An 18,002-nucleotide genomic window follows, 5' to 3' on the forward strand; every position below is an offset into this window, starting at 1 on the left:
AGCGTTGTCTTATTTAGTAGAAAAGTAGCATTAAGTCGCTTTCTATATTTTGGTTAAATAATTTATGTTCATTCATAATTCAACCCCAATTAAATAAACAAAATAAAATATTCATTGTTTTATTTATTTATTTATTTATTTATTTATTATTTACGTAATTTAAAATTAACACTTGACGCCAAATAAATAAGGTTGAAGTAGTTCATCGTTAAAGTCGACCACTAATTATTTTTTATTTGTATTATATATATTTTCTTTTTAAAGAAAATTAAGTCTTTTCCGTTCTTATCTAATGCATTGACTATAGCAAATTCCTAATAATTTATTTTATTATTCTATGATAATATTAAAATAAATACGATTTTAAAATTTAATCTTAGATGGACGAGAAAGTGAAGAAAGAGAAGGCCATAGAGGACTGGCTTCCAATCACATCGTCGAGGAACGCCAAATGGTGGTACTCCGCCTTCCACAACGTGACCGCCATGGTCGGTGCCGGCGTCCTCAGCCTCCCCTCCGCCATGGCTTCACTTGGGTGGGGCCCCGGCGTGACGGTGCTGGTCATCTCATGGGTGGTGACTCTGTACACGCTGTGGCAAATGGTGGAAATGCACGAGATGGTTCCAGGGAGGCGGTTCGACAGGTACCACGAGCTGGGGCAGCACGCGTTCGGCCAGAAGCTGGGGCTTTACATTGTGGTGCCGCAGCAGCTTGTGGTGGAGGTGGGCGTCAACATCGTTTATATGGTCACTGGTGGCCAATCCTTGAAGAAATTCTACGACACGGTCTGCCCTTCTTGCACCAAAATCAAACAGACTTATTTCATTATCATCTTTGCTTCTGCCCACTTTGTCCTCTCTCACCTTCCCAATTTCAACTCCATTTCTGCCGTCTCTCTCGCCGCTGCCGTCATGTCCTTGAGGTAATCTAAATCACTCTTGTCGTCACTAAGGAGTCAGACATTGACTAATTTAGAAAATGGTCATGGCCAGGTCTTTTGGGTAAACTCAAAAACAAAGTCACCATAGCTTAGACTCAAAGTTGACAATATCGTATCATTGTGTAGATTTGTGATTTCTAACATAGTAGCAGAGTTATGTCTTTAATTNTCGCCGCTGCCGTCATGTCCTTGAGGTAATCTAAATCACTCTCTCCACCCTGGATACGAAAGAGTCCAACCACATTCACTCATTTAGAAAATGGTCATGGGTTACATCTTCATTCGTACCCGATCTTTTGGGTAAACTCAAAAACAAAGCCACGATAGCTTAGACTCAAAGTTGACAATATCACATCATTGTGTAGATTTGTGATTTCTAACATGGTAGCAAAGTCTTTAATTTAGTAATGTCAATAGAATCTTCAAATATCGAACAAAGAAGTTAAGACCGTGTAGTCAAAAGTGACTCAGATGTCGAACAAAATGTGTACTTTGTTTGAGGGCTCCAGAGATGGAGTCAAGCCTAGGGGGGATTGTTTGAGGGCTTGATAAGCCTCGGGGAGGCTGTAGAGGATTATTGGGAGTGAGTCCACATTGGCTAATTTAGGGAATGATCATGGGTTTATACGGGAGGAATACTATCTCCATTGGTACGAGGTCCTGGGAAAGCCCAAAGCAAGTCATGAGAGCTAATGTTCAAAGTAGACAATATCATAACATTGTGGAGAGTCGTGATTTCTAACAAAGGCTCTATAATGTACTTTATTGGAGGGGAAGATTGTTGAGAATTGTTGAGAGAGAGTTATAGTGTACTTTATTCGAGGGGAAGATGGTTGAGAATTGATGGGAGTCACACGTTGACTAATTTAGCAAATGATCATGGATTTTGAGTAAGTCTGAATGCAAAGTCGAGCTTATACTTAAAAGTGCAAAGTGAGTTTATATTTAAAATGNTAGTCATGTCAATAGAATCCTCAAATATCGAACAAAGAAGTTAAGACCGTGTAGTCAAAAGTGACTCAGGTGTCAAACAAAATGTGTACTTTGTTCGAGGGCTCCAGAGATGGAGTCAAGCCTATAGGAGATTGTTTGAGGGCTTGATAAGCCTCGGGGAGGCTGTAGAGGATTATTGGGAGTGAGCCCACATTGGCTAATTTAGGGAATGATCATGCGTTTATAAGCGAGGAATACTATCTCCATTGGTACGAGGTCCTGGGGAAGTCCAAAGCAAAGTCATGAGAGCTAATGCTCAAAGTGGACAATATCATACCATTGTGGAGAGTCGTGATTTCTAACAAAGGGCTCTATAATGTACTTTATTCGAGGGGAAGATCGTTGAGGATTGTTGGGAGTCCCACATTGACTAATTTAGCAAATGATCATGGATTTTGAGTAAGTCGAGTGCAAAGTCCGAGCTTATACTTAAAAGTGCAAAGTCAGTTTATATTTAAAATGGATAATATTATACTCTAATGGTCGCGAGGGTGTGTATGCAGTTACTCGACCATAGCATGGGCGGCGTCAGTGCACAAGGGGGTGCAAGACGACGTGCAATACGGCTACAAAGCCCACTCAACCTCGGGCACAGTGTTCAACTTCTTCACAGCGCTGGGGGACGTAGCCTTCGCGTACGCAGGCCACAACGTGGTGCTTGAGATACAAGCCACAATCCCTTCCACTCCTGACAAGCCCTCCAAAGGCCCCATGTGGAAAGGCGTGGTTGTGGCCTACATTGTGGTCGCCCTCTGCTACTTCCCCGTCGCCCTCATCGGCTATTGGATGTTCGGCAACGCTGTCAAAGACAACATTCTTCTTTCCCTCGAGAGGCCCGCTTGGCTGATTGCCACCGCCAACATGTTCGTGGTGATCCATGTCATTGGGAGTTACCAGATTTACGCGATGCCCGTGTTTGACATGATCGAGACCGTGTTAGTCAAGAAACTAAACTTCAAGCCCTCTTTCCTTCTTCGCTTCGTCTCCCGCAATATATACGTTGGTGAGTCTTCGCTATTTGGGTTTATACATCGTATATTGATGTGGGTGTTAACCAAAATTTGTTTTTGTTGGTAGGATTGACGATGTTCATAGCCATTACCTTCCCCTTCTTTGGTGGGCTGCTAGGCTTCTTTGGTGGCTTTGTTTTTGCCCCGACCACATACTTCGTAAGCTACAATAATCTTGTCCCCACCCTTTTTCAAATAATCACATACTTCATGTGTTTTGATCCTTCTTCTTGTCCTTCAATTTCCAGCTGCCTTGCATCATGTGGCTCGCCATTTACAAGCCAAGGAAATATAGCCTCTCTTGGTGGGCTAACTGGGTATGTTCTTAAAGAGTCCAACCGCTCAAGCCATAGCTAGCAGATAGTGTCTTCTTTAAACTTTCTTTTCTTGAAGGTTTTTAGAACGCATCCCAACCTCTCATGATTATTTATTTATTTTTTTTCCTTCAGGTGTCCATAATTCTTGGAGTGCTTTTGATGATCGTAGCACCCATTGGTGGATTGAGAACAATTATATTGCAAGCCAAGGATTACAAGTTTTACTCTTAAACATGCATGGCCAAGGCTAATCTCATAATTGTATGTGTTCCTTCAATAATTATTATAAGCTATTTTCCTCTTAGAATCTATTTACATGCCAATGCCCAAACTTAAACAAACAAGTTGTATGGTTATTTGACTTACTAATGTCTCTCTTCTACGATATTTCCCTCCCTTCTTCAGCATCTCGTATTTGTTGTCAACCTTGGACTTGTTGAAAATATAGTTGTAATGACAAACCCACATAGATTAAACATTAAACACGACACAAAGGAAACAAAAGGACAAATATATAGAAGCAATAACACGACATATGATTTGTATTGTTCCGATTGCAATAACAAGAAAAATTATAGAAAATGTGAAATCCCACATCGATCCGGATGGAAAACTAAACACCCTTTTGTGTAAGGGTGTAGAACCTTTCGGTACTAGAAACATTTCAAAAACCTTGAGGAAAAGTCTAAATAGAACATTATCTGCTAGCATTGGGTTTGGGCTATTACAAAAAGTGAGATAAAAAATGTTGTAGTGGTGAAGAGGTGGGACTATCGAGATGGGAAGAAAGAAATTGGTAGAATTTTGTTAGGGACTTTTAACTCTCGTGCATAGAACACGAGCTTCAAACCTAACTCTTGTACCATATACAAGAGTCGGGGCATGGAACTTGTATACATGATACACGAGTTTGGTAGCACCATTGACAAATTTTGTTTTTCCATGTTGTTCTACCTCCGGTTCGGGTTAGTTACATACCTGGTACACGATTTACCTTAGATCACAACTATTACCTTAGATCACCATTGACAAATAAGAACCATTTATTTATTTATTTATTTATTTATTTTTGAATTCACCGGACAGTCTTTGTTGTTGTGTCTTTCTATCTCTCTGTATGATCATCATGAAGACTCTCTCTGTCACTCTCGAAAACGCGCAGTTTTTGTTTTAAATTTTATTTATTATTTTATTCGTGTTCGTTATGGATGCTGGTGAAGCGGCGCGTCGGATGCTTGTCGGATCTAATTATGGTAACCCGATTATCAATCCCATAATGATGAGATTCCGACCCATCGCGCCGAAGCCTGTCGCCGGAGCCTCTGTTTCCGGCGACACCTCATCGATATTCAAAGGAAGGAGGAAGAGGAAGTACGTTAGGGTTCAGGGGTATAATAGGAAGAAGAAAGCTACAAGATCAAACACCACCACCACCACCACCACCGAGGCCGCCGCGACGACGCTGCAACTGCTCCCGGAACGACACGTGGAGATCTTCGGAAGCGGATCTCCGGAGGCGGGGTTGGTATCAGATCTGAAGCGTGGAGCGGCGGCAGAGGAGGTGTGGGTGACGGTAGAATGCGCGAGGGAGGCGTGCATCGAGGGAGAGGAGGAGGAGAGGATGAAGAAGCTAGAAGAGGACACGTGTCCAGGGTTCGTATCGGACGGTGTGGATAGAGTAGAGTGGGTAAACGAGGCGTTGAAAAGAATGGTGAGGCAAAGGCGGAGAAGCAGTGAGGCAGGTGAGGAAATAGAGGTAAGGCTGAGAACAAGGCCAATATTGGGTTACTTGGGGAGATCATTCACGTGCCAAATAAAGCTGCACGAGGACTCAAGCCCCATTCACATTCTTCGACCAACTTTATAGNGTTACTTGGGGAGATCATTCACGTGCCAAATAAAGCTGCACGGGGACTCAAGCCCCATTCACATTCTTCGACCAACTTTATGGTTTTATTGGACCGGTTTATCTTCGCAACTGAATACAACATTGTGCGGAACTATTAGCCAATTTTATCATTTTTGAAAGAGGGTATCAATTCTCCTATTAATTTCTCGGTAGATTACTAATCTTTAAAGAAATTAGATATTAAATCATAGAGCATAGATTGGAGGGTTATATATCTATATATATCTATATATATAATTAGGCCACAAAAATAATAAATATTTAGCATTTTGAAAGTATCCAATATTGGTTGTGACGTTTTGATAATTTTGATAGGCGAGAATATAGTTAAAAAATGATGCAGCTTTGTGCATATCAAAAGAAGCAAAGAAAAAAACAGTGCGCCTTTGCGACTGTGCTGCGAGTCCCGAAGAAATTGGTGGCCATCTTCTGAAGACAACTCCTGATTGAGTGAGAAAATGCCTGGATTAATTGCTCCTTCAGATTACTCTCAAGAACCACCTCGTCACCCATGTCTCCGAATCAACGCCAAGGCAAGCTTTCTTCTTTATCTCTCTTTTCCTTTTTGTTTCCCAGATCATTTTTCTTTTCCGTCGGGATCTCGATCGTTTTCTTATAGTATCCATATCTGATTTATTCTCGGATTTATCGTCATTTTGATTGTTTCTTGATCATTCATTTCGTTTTCTTTAAAGTTGTTGAAGCAACTACTTTCGAATGATCCGTTCTCCGATTTCGTGTTTGTTTTCTATGTAAATTGTGCCTTCTTATTGTTTCCTTGTATTCGAGTGGTTAGATGCACTTGTTGAAGCTCCAGCCGGTGTTTGGCTGTATGTGTTCTTGCGATTTAAGATCCTCTTTGAACTAAGGTGTTTAAACGTTGTCTAATACTTCAATTATAAGAATTATGGTACCAAAAAGTAATTATTTGGAGGGGTGTGTTCGCCATCGGTACTGAAATGAGAGTATATGGTATGATTCAAACTGAGCGGGAGGGTGTGCTTGTTGAGGATTGTTGGTGGGCAGTCCCACGGATCATGGAATTATAAGTAAGGAATTCATCTTGATTGATATGAGGCCTCTTGAGGAAACCAAAAGCAAAAGCAAAGTCACAAGAGTTTATGCTCAAAGTGGATAATATCATACCGGAGGGTCATGATTCCTAAAAGCACTTTTTTATTGGCTATATTGTTTCTCCATGTGTAATGAATTCTTGTGCTAATCTTTTCCCCCATGTTATGTTTGGCACAGGAGCCCTTCAATGCAGAGCCACCGCGTTCAGTCCTGATTTCGTCTTATGTGACCCCTGTAGATTTCTTTTACAAGAGAAATCATGGTCCTATTCCATTAGTGGATAATATCGAAAGGTTTTCTTCTTCCTCCTTTTTATTGTAAATGCTCTTATCTCTTTCCTTTCAATTACTAATACCTTTTCTTTTACATTGTAGATATTCTGTCTCTTTAAATGGCCTAATAGAAAACCCAAAGGAACTGTTTATGAAAGATATCAGGTGAGCCATGGTATTTTAGATCTAAACATGTAACAGTCTAAGCCACCGCTAATAGACATCGTCCGTTTTGGCCCGTTACATGTCGCTATCAGCCTCACAGTTTTAAAACACGGCTAGAAGTGGGGTTGGGTGGTTACAAAATGAGCTTTCCTTTTCTTTATGAAGATACCAGCGTAGAGAAAGTTTTTGTATTAATATGCGTTCAATAATGTGACAGGATGCTTCCGAAGTATAATGTCACTGTCACTTTACAGGTATTCTCATAGTTGGCATAAGTTGTTAGCATTTCTTCTTTGCCTGGTATTGAAATATCTGACTCCAAATCTACAGGTTTAATAGTAGTTTCCATTATGTGGTGGATTAGAGAATTTGACACTATTTGGCTTGCATGGACAGTGTGCTGGTAATCGAAGGACAGCCATGAGCAAAACCAGAACAGTGAAGGGAGTTGGCTGGGATGTTTCTGCTCTAGGAAATGGTATGTGACATGCATGGCTAGTGTTTTAGATGTTTCAGCTGATAGAATTCATCTTTTGAAAATGTGGTTCGAACTTACAGCTGTCTGGGGTGGTGCCAAATTGGCCGATGTTCTTGAACTTGTTGGTATACCTAAGTTCAGCTACAGTACACAAAAAGGTGGAAAACATGTTGAGTTTGTGAGCATTGATAGGTGCAAGGTACAACGTTGTCCCATTTAGGTGCTCATTTCCAAACAATTTGTGGAACAAGAGTATCTTTTTCTTGACTTTCCTAAAGTTCGAAGGAATTTTGTGTTAGATATAAAGGAATGATTTTGGTTTCTATGTTTAACTACAGGAAGAAAATGGAGGTCCATACAAGGCATCAATTCCACTAGGCCAAGCTTCAAATCCTGAAGCAGATGTTTTGCTTGCTTACGAAATGAATGGAGAAGTAAGTAATGTTGCATTAAAGAAGTTAAAAGTACATTTTTGCATACTGAAATACTTGTCATATTAAACTTGTGAGATCCCACCTCGGTTGGAGAGGGGAACAAAAGATTCTTTATAATGGTGTGGAAACTTCTCCCTAGCAGACACGTTTTAAAACCTTGAGGGGCGGAAGGGAAAGCCCAAAGAGGACAATGTTTGCTAGCAGTGGGTTTAGGCGGTTACAAATGGTATTAGAGCCAGACACTAGGTAATGTGCCAACGAGGAGGCTGAACCCCGAAGTGGGGTGGACACCAAGCGGTGTGCCAACAAGGTTGCTGGACCCCGAATGGTGGTGGATTGTGAGATCCCACATCGGTTGGAGAGGGGAACGAAGCATTCTTTATAAGGGTGTGAAAACCTCTCCCTAGCAAACGCGTTTTAAAACCTTGAGGGGAAGGGNAATATTTACTAGCGGTGGGCTTGGATCGTTTCAGTATCTAACAAAAATGATTGCCAGAGAAGCTCGGAAGGGAAAGCCCGAAGAGGACAATATCTGCTAGCAGTATGCTTGAGTTGTTACAAAACTTCTCACGTGTCCGGCTAAAGAGACTGTTTACTGAATATATGATTACATAACAATGAATGAACTTTACATTTTACAGTTTCCATTGAGTGCTTTACACAATCTTTGCAATAAATTGTGCATCACATCAATCTAGATTTGAGGCCCTTTCTCTTTTACCCTTAGGATCCCTAAGCCTAAATCTAAGGGTAAAAAAGAAAGGGCCTTAATCCCTAAGGCCTTTATGCTGGGTTTCTCCCTTTTTTGATGCCTATATTCTTTCTGATGTTGAGTAATTACAGCATTGTTATTATAATATGGGTTGAAGGGGCGGGAGGAATTTAACTTCTTAATGTTATGATGTTACGGTGCTTATTGTGCTACTCTGCTATACTTAATATTCTCTACTTTTTTTCACAAAAGCCTCTTAACAGGGATCATGGGTATCCATTGCGTGTGGTTGTCCCTGGTGTTATTGGTGCTCGCTCTGTTAAATGGCTTGATTCTATAAGCATAATTGCAGAGGAATGCCAGGTACAAAATATAACAATATAATATATATTTTTTTTTTTTTCTATTTTTCATGAAAACTACCTTCCTTTGTTATTGACTTGCAGGGTTTCTTTATGCAAAAAGACTACAAAATGTTTCCTCCTTCCATAAATTGGGATAACATTGATTGGTCGACGAGGAGGCCTCAAATGGATTTTCCTGTTCAGGTTTTTGTGCTCTTTTTCCTCCATTTTTGTGTTGCTATTGTAGCTGTTCTTAGTTTCCTCCATTTTTGTGTCTCAATTCATGTTGTTGAACTTGGTGAATTGCAGTGTGTCATATGTTCCTTGGAGGATGTGGATCATATAAAGCCCGGAAAGGTTAGTTCATTTACGTAAGTTTAATGTTTAATGAAAGATATAAAATATAGATGATGATCTATGCAGAAGATACCTATAATAGATCTAAGAGCCTTCAATCATCTGCATTTCTTCTTCCAGGTTAATTTGTAAGTTTGTGGAGATACTGTTCTACCTGCATATTTATAATCATCTGCATTTGTTTCTTCTCTTATTTTGTCCGCTGCTGGTATAATGGTGTTGGGATACCTACTCAAACAAGCAAATATGGATGTGATCTTCTAATGTATGTCAGGTCACAGTTAGTGGCTATGCAGTGTCCGGAGGTGGACGTGGAATAGAGAGAGTAGATGTATCCGTTGATGGGGGCAAAACTTTTGTTGAAGCCACCAGATATCAGAAGATTGGTGCCCCTTATGTCGCTGATAGTCCGAGCAGCCACAAATGGGCATGGGTGTTCTTCGAGGTCACGGTTGATGTTCGGCAAAACACCGAAATTCTTGCGAAAGCTGTAAGTCTATTTTTGTTGATCCATGGAAATATGTAACTAGATTGTGAAGACTGCTGAAGTAGATTCAAAGCTTTTGAGCTGATTTGAGTTCCTAACTTGTGCAGGTTGATTCAGCAGCTAACGTGCAACCGGAAAAAGTGGAAGACGTATGGAACTTAAGAGGTATACTGAACACGTCTTGGCATCGAGTTCAAGTTCGAGTTGGTCGTTCGAATATATAGAAGAGATGAAGGATATTACCCCAAAACTCAAAACTGTATCATCTGCCCATTTTGTCCGAAAGAACAAAATGCTGTGCAGCATAAACTTTTCCTTTTGCCAAACTCCACTCTGCTTGGATTTTGATTTTCCATTTGAAATGCGAATAAGAAAATGGAATGTGCTTACATTGATGAAGAATATACTTCAAGTGTGCTTGTAAGTCTGTTTGGAATATCTAACATGACCTTACACAAGTATCATGAAATATTTACACTTCAACCCATACTATTTTTAAAGTCAAAACAAAAACCTACTCTTGGACTTAGAACACAGGAGCCAAGAAATTTTTGTGCATGAAACCTACTTTTGATGACCTTGTTCCTACTTCGTCTCTTATGGGTTATTCGAACAGCATCCAACGAGGCATTCGATGGCATTTCAGTTCCGTTTTGCCTACTTTTGGATTCCTATTTCTTCAGCTTCATCAGATGGTTGTGCTCTGCTTGTGTTGCTCATTTTGTTTGATTACGTTCTGTCCAATCAAAACAGTGGATGAATTGGGTATTTTGATGATGAAATGGTTGTCGCTCATCTGTTATCGGCAGGCAGTGGGGGCAGTGATCCTGGAGATTCCTCTGGAGACCTCTAACGAGACCACAGATAACAACCCCCTGATAAAGTCACATAACTAATAGACAGTATACAAGGCCACAAATGTATGGATGGAGTTATATGTAAATCTCGTGAATATTAACCTTTGTGAAAGATAATCTTGTAAATAGGTCCTTGGGCATAATTCTTACAGAATATCCACAAAAGAGATTACAAGTTAACAAAATAGCAATCCCATTATTGGAATGAATAAAAAAGAATAACTACAGAAAAGGTTAGAGGTATGAACTACAAAGGTGTTCAAGTACATAATATCTCAAGCCTCCTCCACGGTAGGAATTTTTTTCAACATCTTTCCCATCAAGTCAAATGTTCCACAAAATAGTGAAGGAATCAACTGAAAACTCGATTTCTTTCTCACAGAAAATGAAAATGAAGAAATCAACTTGCCACAATAGATCTTAGGAGGATCCAAGATAACTTCACTATCGTACAATTCAAACTCGAAACAAACCTACAAAAGAAAACACAGGTGAATACCTTAGTAGTTAGTAGCATAAGGGCCCAGCCGCAAGACAGGACAGCTTTAATCTTTCTACACGCTTGCATAGGAACACCGTTGTTGGAGATATATATAGATAAAAAGAGAGGCTTGGTGAACATAGTCTAACGTGCTAGTTCAACATTGAGAAGAATTACAAGAAAAAAATATCTAAATGTTGCTTTAAATCCCGCTTGCCTTATACCTGAAAATTCCACATAAACGAAATAAATATCTAAATGTTGCACACATGGGGTGTAAGGCATTCTTTCAGATCTCAAAATGGAAGACAGTGACAATTGCTTTAAAACCCGCTTGTCATTTAGTCCACGCTCAGCCCACCGGCTTACCTTCTATGTCATTGTTAAGTAAAAAACTTCATAGTGATAAGCTCCCAAATTGCTTGTTCCATTCATCATATGTACCAAGTTCGCTTAAAGAAACAGAAGGCCTGACCTCTTGCATTGCGTTCTCAAAGTCCTACAAAAATAAGCCAGAAAGAAATAAAGGATAATAAATCGGAGGAAGTAAACATAACTATACTTGAACTATTAAAATCCCACCTTAAGGGTTACAGGCCGCATATCTTCCTTTTTAAGCAATGTAATATCTGTGCCTTGTTTCAGAGCCTCCCTTAAAGGGCCCATTGAAGCGTCTTTCACAAGGTTTTTCATGTCTGAACCCGAATATCCTGATAATGCAAATTTTCCAGCAAGATATCATGGAGAAAATCAAAGGCGGATATTTTGCATACAGTCCTATGTAACATAGTGAAGGCAATAATTTAGTTCTAAGCTTTGCGAGGTTGCTACTACCTTCAGATAAAGTACATATCGTATCAATTTCCTCTTTAGAAAGCTTGAACAACCCATCCTTCTCCAGGAGATTACGCACAATCCATGCTCTTGCTTCTATATTGCCAATATAACAAGTTAGCCATGAGCTAAGAGCATCAGGCATTTAGTTACCATGGCTAAAATCATGACTTGTACCTGAAGAAGGGAGGGGAATGTAAAGTCTTTTGGTCAGTCGTCTCCTTGCAGCTTCATCAAGTTCTTGTGGTCGATTAGTCGCTCCTGGATAAGTTGAATATCTTTAAATATGTGCACAATTGCTTTCAAATTGTGTGATAAGGACATTATCAAGCTAGAAGGATTTGAAGATGAACATTGTACCACAAGGTAAACATTGAAGAGAAATTGTGTCAACTTTCAGGCTTGTACATAAAAAATTAAAAAAAAAAAAAAAAAAAAAAATTTAAAAGATTCAGAACATCTCTTTTGATAGTTTCGGAAATTGCACTAATCGTTACCTATATTTGTACACGGACATACTCATTGTACATTGTTTTTGGCATTTCCAGAATTTTCAAGAAAAAAACTCAACTTCAATCAATTAAATCAAAAGGAAATTAATGCGAGCATTTTCAGTCTCGAATCTATTTCCTAGGGAATCTGAAGAGTAGGAAGTATAAAGTATCTTCGTATTGTAAACCATTATCGATCTAGTCATAATACTAACTACTTTCTTTCACGAGACGAATAACGATGGGAAAATTATTTACATGGAACCATAAGCAATTTTTAGAAAATGAAGAAACATTACCTATAAGAAGAATTTGCTCGCTGCCATTATCAAAGCCCTCCATTTCAATAAGGAACTGTGTTTTGAGTCGTCTACTTGATTCATGTTCACCTTCAGATTTTCGCTACAAATGGAATAAAATTTCACAAGCATGCCTAGTCTTTTGCTTAACAAACTTACTCAATACTCAGCATTGTTATCCGAACTGAGAAGAAATTCAAGCATGTATACGATTATAAGAAGTCTACCTGAGACAGAAGCGAATCAATTTCATCAACAAAGATGACAGCCGGCTGACGACAACTGGCAACACCAAAGAGGGCCCTCACTAGCTTTTCACCCTCGCCAATCTACAATTAAAAAGTTACTATTTGACACGCATTTCACATATTTTCAAGCAAACTAACTGGCTGTTTGGAAGTTGCTTTGCAAAATAGTTCTCTATTTTTTTAGAGCAAAAACTCGGTAAAAATAGATCTTGGGGAATTGTTTTCAAAAGTTCGTTTTCATTAATAGACTCTAAATAGTAGTTTTAAATGCACAATAACCTTAATCTTTGCAACTATCCAATATAGTTCTTATAGAAGCAGAAATTAATTTCAGACCAATTCTCAAACAACCTATAAACTATTGGGAAGTATTATCATTACTAATTTTTTTTACATCAATCTATGAAAAAGTAGTAAGACGATAAAGTAGTAAAAAATTCAATATTCCTAAAAGGAATGGTTCAGAAATGGCAAAGAGAAGCCTAGTTTCAATTAAAATCCAATGATTGCTTCAACAAGCTAACTAAAAACCATCTTTGAAACATTAAGATCAATCAATATTTTCCCGCGAGTCAGAATATTCATAACTCTTATATAAATAATGCTAATCACATTAGCACTCACCCACTTGCTTGTTAATGAGCTGGCAGATATATAAAAGAAAGTTGCTTTTGCCTCTCCAGCAATTGCTTTTCCGATCATTGTTTTGCCTGTTCCCTGAAAGAAAATTGTACATTATAAAACAGAATTTCCGTATAGAATATTCATGGAGATATAAACTTACCGGTGGACCAAAAAGAAGGAGACCTCTTCCAGGAGAACGACAACCTTTGAAAATGTCGGGACGTAATAAAGGCCATATTACCATTTCAGTTACACACTTTTTTGCATGTTCTAGACCAGCTATATATTGTCGTGCAATGAGTTCAAATCAGCACAATTCTGTAACCAACATAACTGTATTGAACAATGAAAGAACAAAACACCTTGTTTTACCTATGTCGTCCCACCGAACATTAGGATCCCTGTCCATAATCTCATTGCTAATATGTTCTATAAGTCGAGGCTCCAAATTCCTTAATTTTTCAGGAAGTTCACCATCAGGTCCGCACAACATATCCAAACTAGAATACAACATGAAGCGTGTCAGAATCTGAATAGTCACAGGAAGCAACTTATAATTCTTCAGTCACATCCAGAGAATTTCATGGATGCATTTTGTAAACCGTTGAAAAGTTCAATAACAAAAGTTATAGTAACTATCTTATATCGTGTAGAAGAATTAACAATTCCAAGAAGACAAGCCAACTACCAAAAACCATACATGAAAAGCAGAACCGGATGAAGCATAGCAACAATTGGCAGGCCTTAGGGCATAGTACATGGAACAGTAACAGACCCCAAAGGCTAAACAGAAATACACCATTTGAACCCATTAGTTTGTCTAGATACTGCTAAAGCATGGTGACGAGTACTTAGAGATGGTTTGGAGAAGTAACAAGATATTAAACAAAGTTGAGAACTCTCGTCAGTGAATTTAGATCTTGTGCCCAAACTATTTACCATCTCTTTGTTGAGTCATCCAGAGCATCTTCACCTTTTCCACCAACACGTGAATTTATCATGTTCCCGGCATTCCCCCCATTAGACCTAATAGGAGGGACAAAATTCCCACGCACTCCACGGCGTGAAGAGCCATAGGATCGCATTCCATATCCTTTATGGGAAACATTATTATCACTCTGAGGGGAGACAGAAGTATTTGGTGATCCTGCAAGTCCTCGTCTTTGCCTTGCATCCATTTCCTAGCAGTGAAGAACAAACAATGCCTTCAAAAACTATTGGTAAATTAATAAACAAATGAAAAGAGCTAAGGGAAGAACGCAAAAGTCCCTTAGCTCAGGCTAGGTAAAAAATGCAAGAATCACTTAGCTACTATACAAACGATTCTTTAAATCGAGAACTTTTTAGTGGTAAGTTACTTTACAGTCGGGATATTGGCTGGCTTAAGTCTTCTTAAAACGAGTTCACTTTCTCTGATTCTGAAGTAGCTTTTTTTTTTTTTTAATAAAAACTATGCACCGGCATTAACTGCGGATAAAAAGATATACCAGTTTTGTTCTTGCAGTGACAAATGCATTGCCAGAAGAATCAGCATTAGCTTCTTCGGTACTCAATGGTGAGTTGGCATTGTCTACCTTAGGACTACTTATTTCCATCCGAGCACGTCTTGTAGCAACCATACTTCCATAAGTCCGCCCTTCCTCTTCAAGTTTCATTAAAGATGTACCTTGGTCTTTTGTATGATCATATAGTGAAGGATTCTTTTCTACAATAATACAGTCATCAAGGGCATTACTTGCATTCAAAGAACTCCTGTACAGACTAGGACTTGTTCTGCTTTGATCTTTTCTATACACGGATGTACCCTTTGCTTCTGCAGTGATTTTTGGTGCCTTGGTACTCAACTTATCCGCCCTCTCCAGCGAATCCTGAGAAGACATAGTATGATGAGCACTCAAAACACTCTGATGTGAATAATCTGATAACAAAATTTTCAATAGTCCAAGAAAAATAAATTAATAAAGTTTTTCGATGAATGTCAGTTACCAATTCATTTACAACTGTTCTATTTGATCCCTGAAGGGCCTGAAAGTACTTCGACTGCTTAATCTTGCTGAAATCCATTTCTTTGCTCATGCTAAAAACGCATCCCGGAGCTTTCTTTGCTTGTTCAAATACTTGTCTGAAAGCAACATATAAACGATGCAATAGCCAAATTGGAATTAGTACGGGGTAGTACTCAGCCTGAAACGTTCACGTCTCCAAATATCGAAATATCAGTATATTTGATGAGATATCTTACAGTAACCGAAAAATGTTGTTATCTACTAATTAATAGCCAACTAACTCATTGTGTATATTATCCCCACATTGTTGATATCAAAATGGAAAAAGCCCTTGTAATTTATGCACTTGGAATTGTGGATGTTTGTCGTTCGCTACATAAAAATTAAAAAATGTCAGTCACTCAGCCAATTTTATCAACAGTCCATGGTTATGATACCTTCAACAGCTCCATTCAAACCTTAAATGCCGTATTTCCTATCATTACCCACACGGCCTGAACAAAGGATCGGAAATTCATATATATTTTTCCTCTCTATGAGGTGCTTCTCTGCTCCAATTTAAAACTATGATTTTATCTTCTAAACTGGCGACTGAGCTGTGTCAATTCCAGCAAAGATTCGAAGTTATCGAAAGTATGGACCAGTTACAGTCCACTGATTTAGTTTTCTGAACAATTAAGTTATTAGGGTAAGTGAGCTTCAACTCAGATAAAGCAATAGTTCATATTCATTTCCTAGCGCTCAATTGCATTCCTTCCACTAGAGGGGGGGAAGAGATAATGTACGTGCTTTTAACATTCATACCGATCGGATTCCGGCATGAGGGATCGGCGAGCAACATTAATTTTCTCAACGACTTCGCGCCTAATGGGCTGGATAAAAGCTTGATCAACATCGGTACGAGTCTGAGAGTCGAGAAATCCAAGAAGACGGAGACCAAGAAGTTGAGCCGCAGAGTAATCGCCTTTTTCGAGGGCCAAATCGACGCCGAAGAGGAGCGATTGAAGCCTCTTCAGATTCTGGTCCACTTGTTTTCTCCAGCATGCCTCCTCCTGCTGGGATTCACCGATTTGTTCTTTGGATAGAGAAGACGAGCGCGTTGAGCTCTGCTTGGACTGAAATTCCTCTTTTCCCGCCATTCTCGTTTTTAGCTCCGTGGCTCGCGGGCCTGATTGAATATATATATATATTGATGGTTTCAAAATTTCGTCTCAACTTGGTCTGACCTGATTTTCATCCATCGTAACTCGCAAGTCAGGTTAACTTAAAAATAAAAATAATTGCATATTAAACTAGTTTTTTTATTTATTTATTTTTCTTTTTTTTTTATGTACGATCTAAAATTTTAGGAGTTGAACTAATAATCTAATTTTAGGAATAAAATTGAATTTTAAAAAAATTAAAAAATGATTGGGATTAACAAAAACCCACGTCCTAGTTGGGTTAAAAGCTCCATGCTTGCTTCGTTTTAAGTTAATGTGGCTAAGGCTAGCTAACGATGAGCCTCGACAGTATTTCACTTGCTCGTGGCTCGAGAAGACCCTGAAAGCCCTAATTCAATCTTTAAAAAGACAAGAAACACCACGTCTATAACAAATATTAAAATAATAGAAAGTTTAATGAAGGTTTATCTAAAAAAAAGCTTCAAGTAAATATCATTAATTAAAAAAATTTCAAGTGAACATAATTCAATAATAATTTTTATATCGAATGGATCAAAATTATAAAAATGTTAATTTTTTATGTAATGGTTAATTAAATTTAATATATAGATTATATGATAAACATGCTATTTTATTCGTAGCGATAACTTATTGACACGAGTAAAGTACAAATATAGTAAATTATCGTCATGACGTGTAAGGTAAGCAATAATTATCAATATAACTAATTCACATATATATATATATATAAAAATAATAATCATTTGATGAAAGTAACACACTAACTACCCTGGTTTAGTTACTATTAATTTTGTCTTAAATAATACACATATATTGAGTAGTTGAACTACTTAGGTTGATGTTATTAATATATTACCGTGACTGTTTTTTCATCTCAATCTATAAAATTTTAAATATTTTATTTTAATATTTCAACTCTGCATAATAAATATTAAATTTTGTTTGGATAATTATCGACAATATACGCTAATAAAAATTTGATTATTTCCATCACATATTTGAGATTATGTACAAGTATTTGGAGCCACACATTATAAGGTTTTATTCACTAAATTATAGACTTAAAAGTATAGTCCACATATATTTTTTAAAAATAATTTATGTTATATAAAATCATGTGATGAACATTATTATAACTTATTCAAACACATTCACTCATTGCAATGAAATTTCGTGTAGTTAAATTGAAATATCATTAAATCACTATTCTTTAATTCATTTGAGACCAAGAAAATAATAAATAAATAAATAATAAAATAAAATAAAGTGAAATTGGAGTGGGTGAAGGAAGGGGCGTCACGAGAACGCACCGTTTTGCTTTCGGTTTTCAATCTTCAACGTTGCTACGTGTCTCACCAGTCACCACACAGTTTGTGTCCTTTTCTTCTTCCTCGTGCAATCCGTGGTTATTTGTTGGAATTTAAAAATAGAAAAAAAAGGCTCGATTAAATTATATTGCTTTATAATAATTGTGATTTATCCAAAT

General features: G+C 38.1%; 4 protein-coding genes across 6 annotated transcripts; 3 read left to right on the top strand and 1 right to left on the bottom strand.

Annotated features, from left to right (window-relative positions):
- Nucleotides 1–380: 380 nt before the first annotated feature.
- Nucleotides 381–3,647, top strand: LOC111807627 (lysine histidine transporter 1; the record flags this gene model as incomplete). The annotated part of the gene is given in 5 exon segments (XM_023693434.1): nucleotides 381–922; nucleotides 2,437–2,936; nucleotides 3,011–3,102; nucleotides 3,192–3,260; nucleotides 3,393–3,647. Coding segments are annotated over 5 exon segments (1,302 nt in total), but the record flags the coding sequence as incomplete, so codon positions are not given.
- A 706-nt stretch (nucleotides 3,648–4,353) lies between these two features.
- Nucleotides 4,354–5,127, top strand: LOC111803631. The gene has a single exon (XM_023688136.1). It carries the CDS (start codon nucleotides 4,465–4,467, stop codon nucleotides 5,125–5,127), a length of 663 nt encoding a protein of 220 aa, XP_023543904.1. The 5' UTR covers nucleotides 4,354–4,464.
- A 378-nt stretch (nucleotides 5,128–5,505) lies between these two features.
- LOC111803619 (sulfite oxidase-like) lies at nucleotides 5,506–9,950 on the top strand. 2 transcript variants are annotated; one of them, XR_002816404.1, is made up of 13 exons: nucleotides 5,506–5,702; nucleotides 6,421–6,536; nucleotides 6,618–6,680; nucleotides 6,898–6,934; nucleotides 7,077–7,158; nucleotides 7,239–7,357; nucleotides 7,497–7,592; nucleotides 8,557–8,667; nucleotides 8,751–8,852; nucleotides 8,958–9,005; nucleotides 9,072–9,133; nucleotides 9,280–9,495; nucleotides 9,600–9,950. XR_002816404.1 is itself a non-coding variant. In XM_023688122.1 (12 exons), exons 1-12 carry the CDS (start codon nucleotides 5,628–5,630, stop codon nucleotides 9,714–9,716), a joined length of 1,182 nt encoding a protein of 393 aa, XP_023543890.1. In that variant the 5' UTR covers nucleotides 5,507–5,627; the 3' UTR covers nucleotides 9,717–9,950. The 2 variants fall into 2 exon arrangements, 1 of the variants encoding a protein (XP_023543890.1); XM_023688122.1 differs by lacking the exon at nucleotides 9,072–9,133 and having other exon boundaries at nucleotides 5,507–5,702.
- Nucleotides 9,951–10,419: 469 nt separating this feature from the next.
- On the bottom strand, nucleotides 10,420–16,500 carry LOC111803606 (ATPase family AAA domain-containing protein FIGL1). 2 transcript variants are annotated; one of them, XM_023688101.1, is made up of 14 exons: nucleotides 16,137–16,500; nucleotides 15,313–15,448; nucleotides 14,814–15,194; nucleotides 14,266–14,507; nucleotides 13,699–13,826; nucleotides 13,487–13,605; nucleotides 13,327–13,419; nucleotides 12,682–12,783; nucleotides 12,455–12,557; nucleotides 11,842–11,925; nucleotides 11,665–11,760; nucleotides 11,413–11,540; nucleotides 11,200–11,329; nucleotides 10,420–10,822 (listed from the first exon to the last, which is right to left on the bottom strand). In XM_023688101.1, exons 1-13 carry the CDS (start codon nucleotides 16,469–16,471, stop codon nucleotides 11,228–11,230), a joined length of 2,049 nt encoding a protein of 682 aa, XP_023543869.1. In that variant the 5' UTR covers nucleotides 16,472–16,500; the 3' UTR covers nucleotides 10,420–10,822; nucleotides 11,200–11,227. The 2 variants fall into 2 exon arrangements, with proteins under 2 accessions (XP_023543869.1, XP_023543878.1); XM_023688110.1 differs by having other exon boundaries at nucleotides 10,420–11,054.
- Nucleotides 16,501–18,002: the final 1,502 nt, after the last annotated feature.

The sequence above is a fragment of the Cucurbita pepo genome, chromosome LG01 (genome assembly GCF_002806865.2).
Source record: "Cucurbita pepo subsp. pepo cultivar mu-cu-16 chromosome LG01, ASM280686v2, whole genome shotgun sequence".
NCBI classification, from domain to species: Eukaryota; Viridiplantae; Streptophyta; class Magnoliopsida; order Cucurbitales; family Cucurbitaceae; genus Cucurbita; species Cucurbita pepo.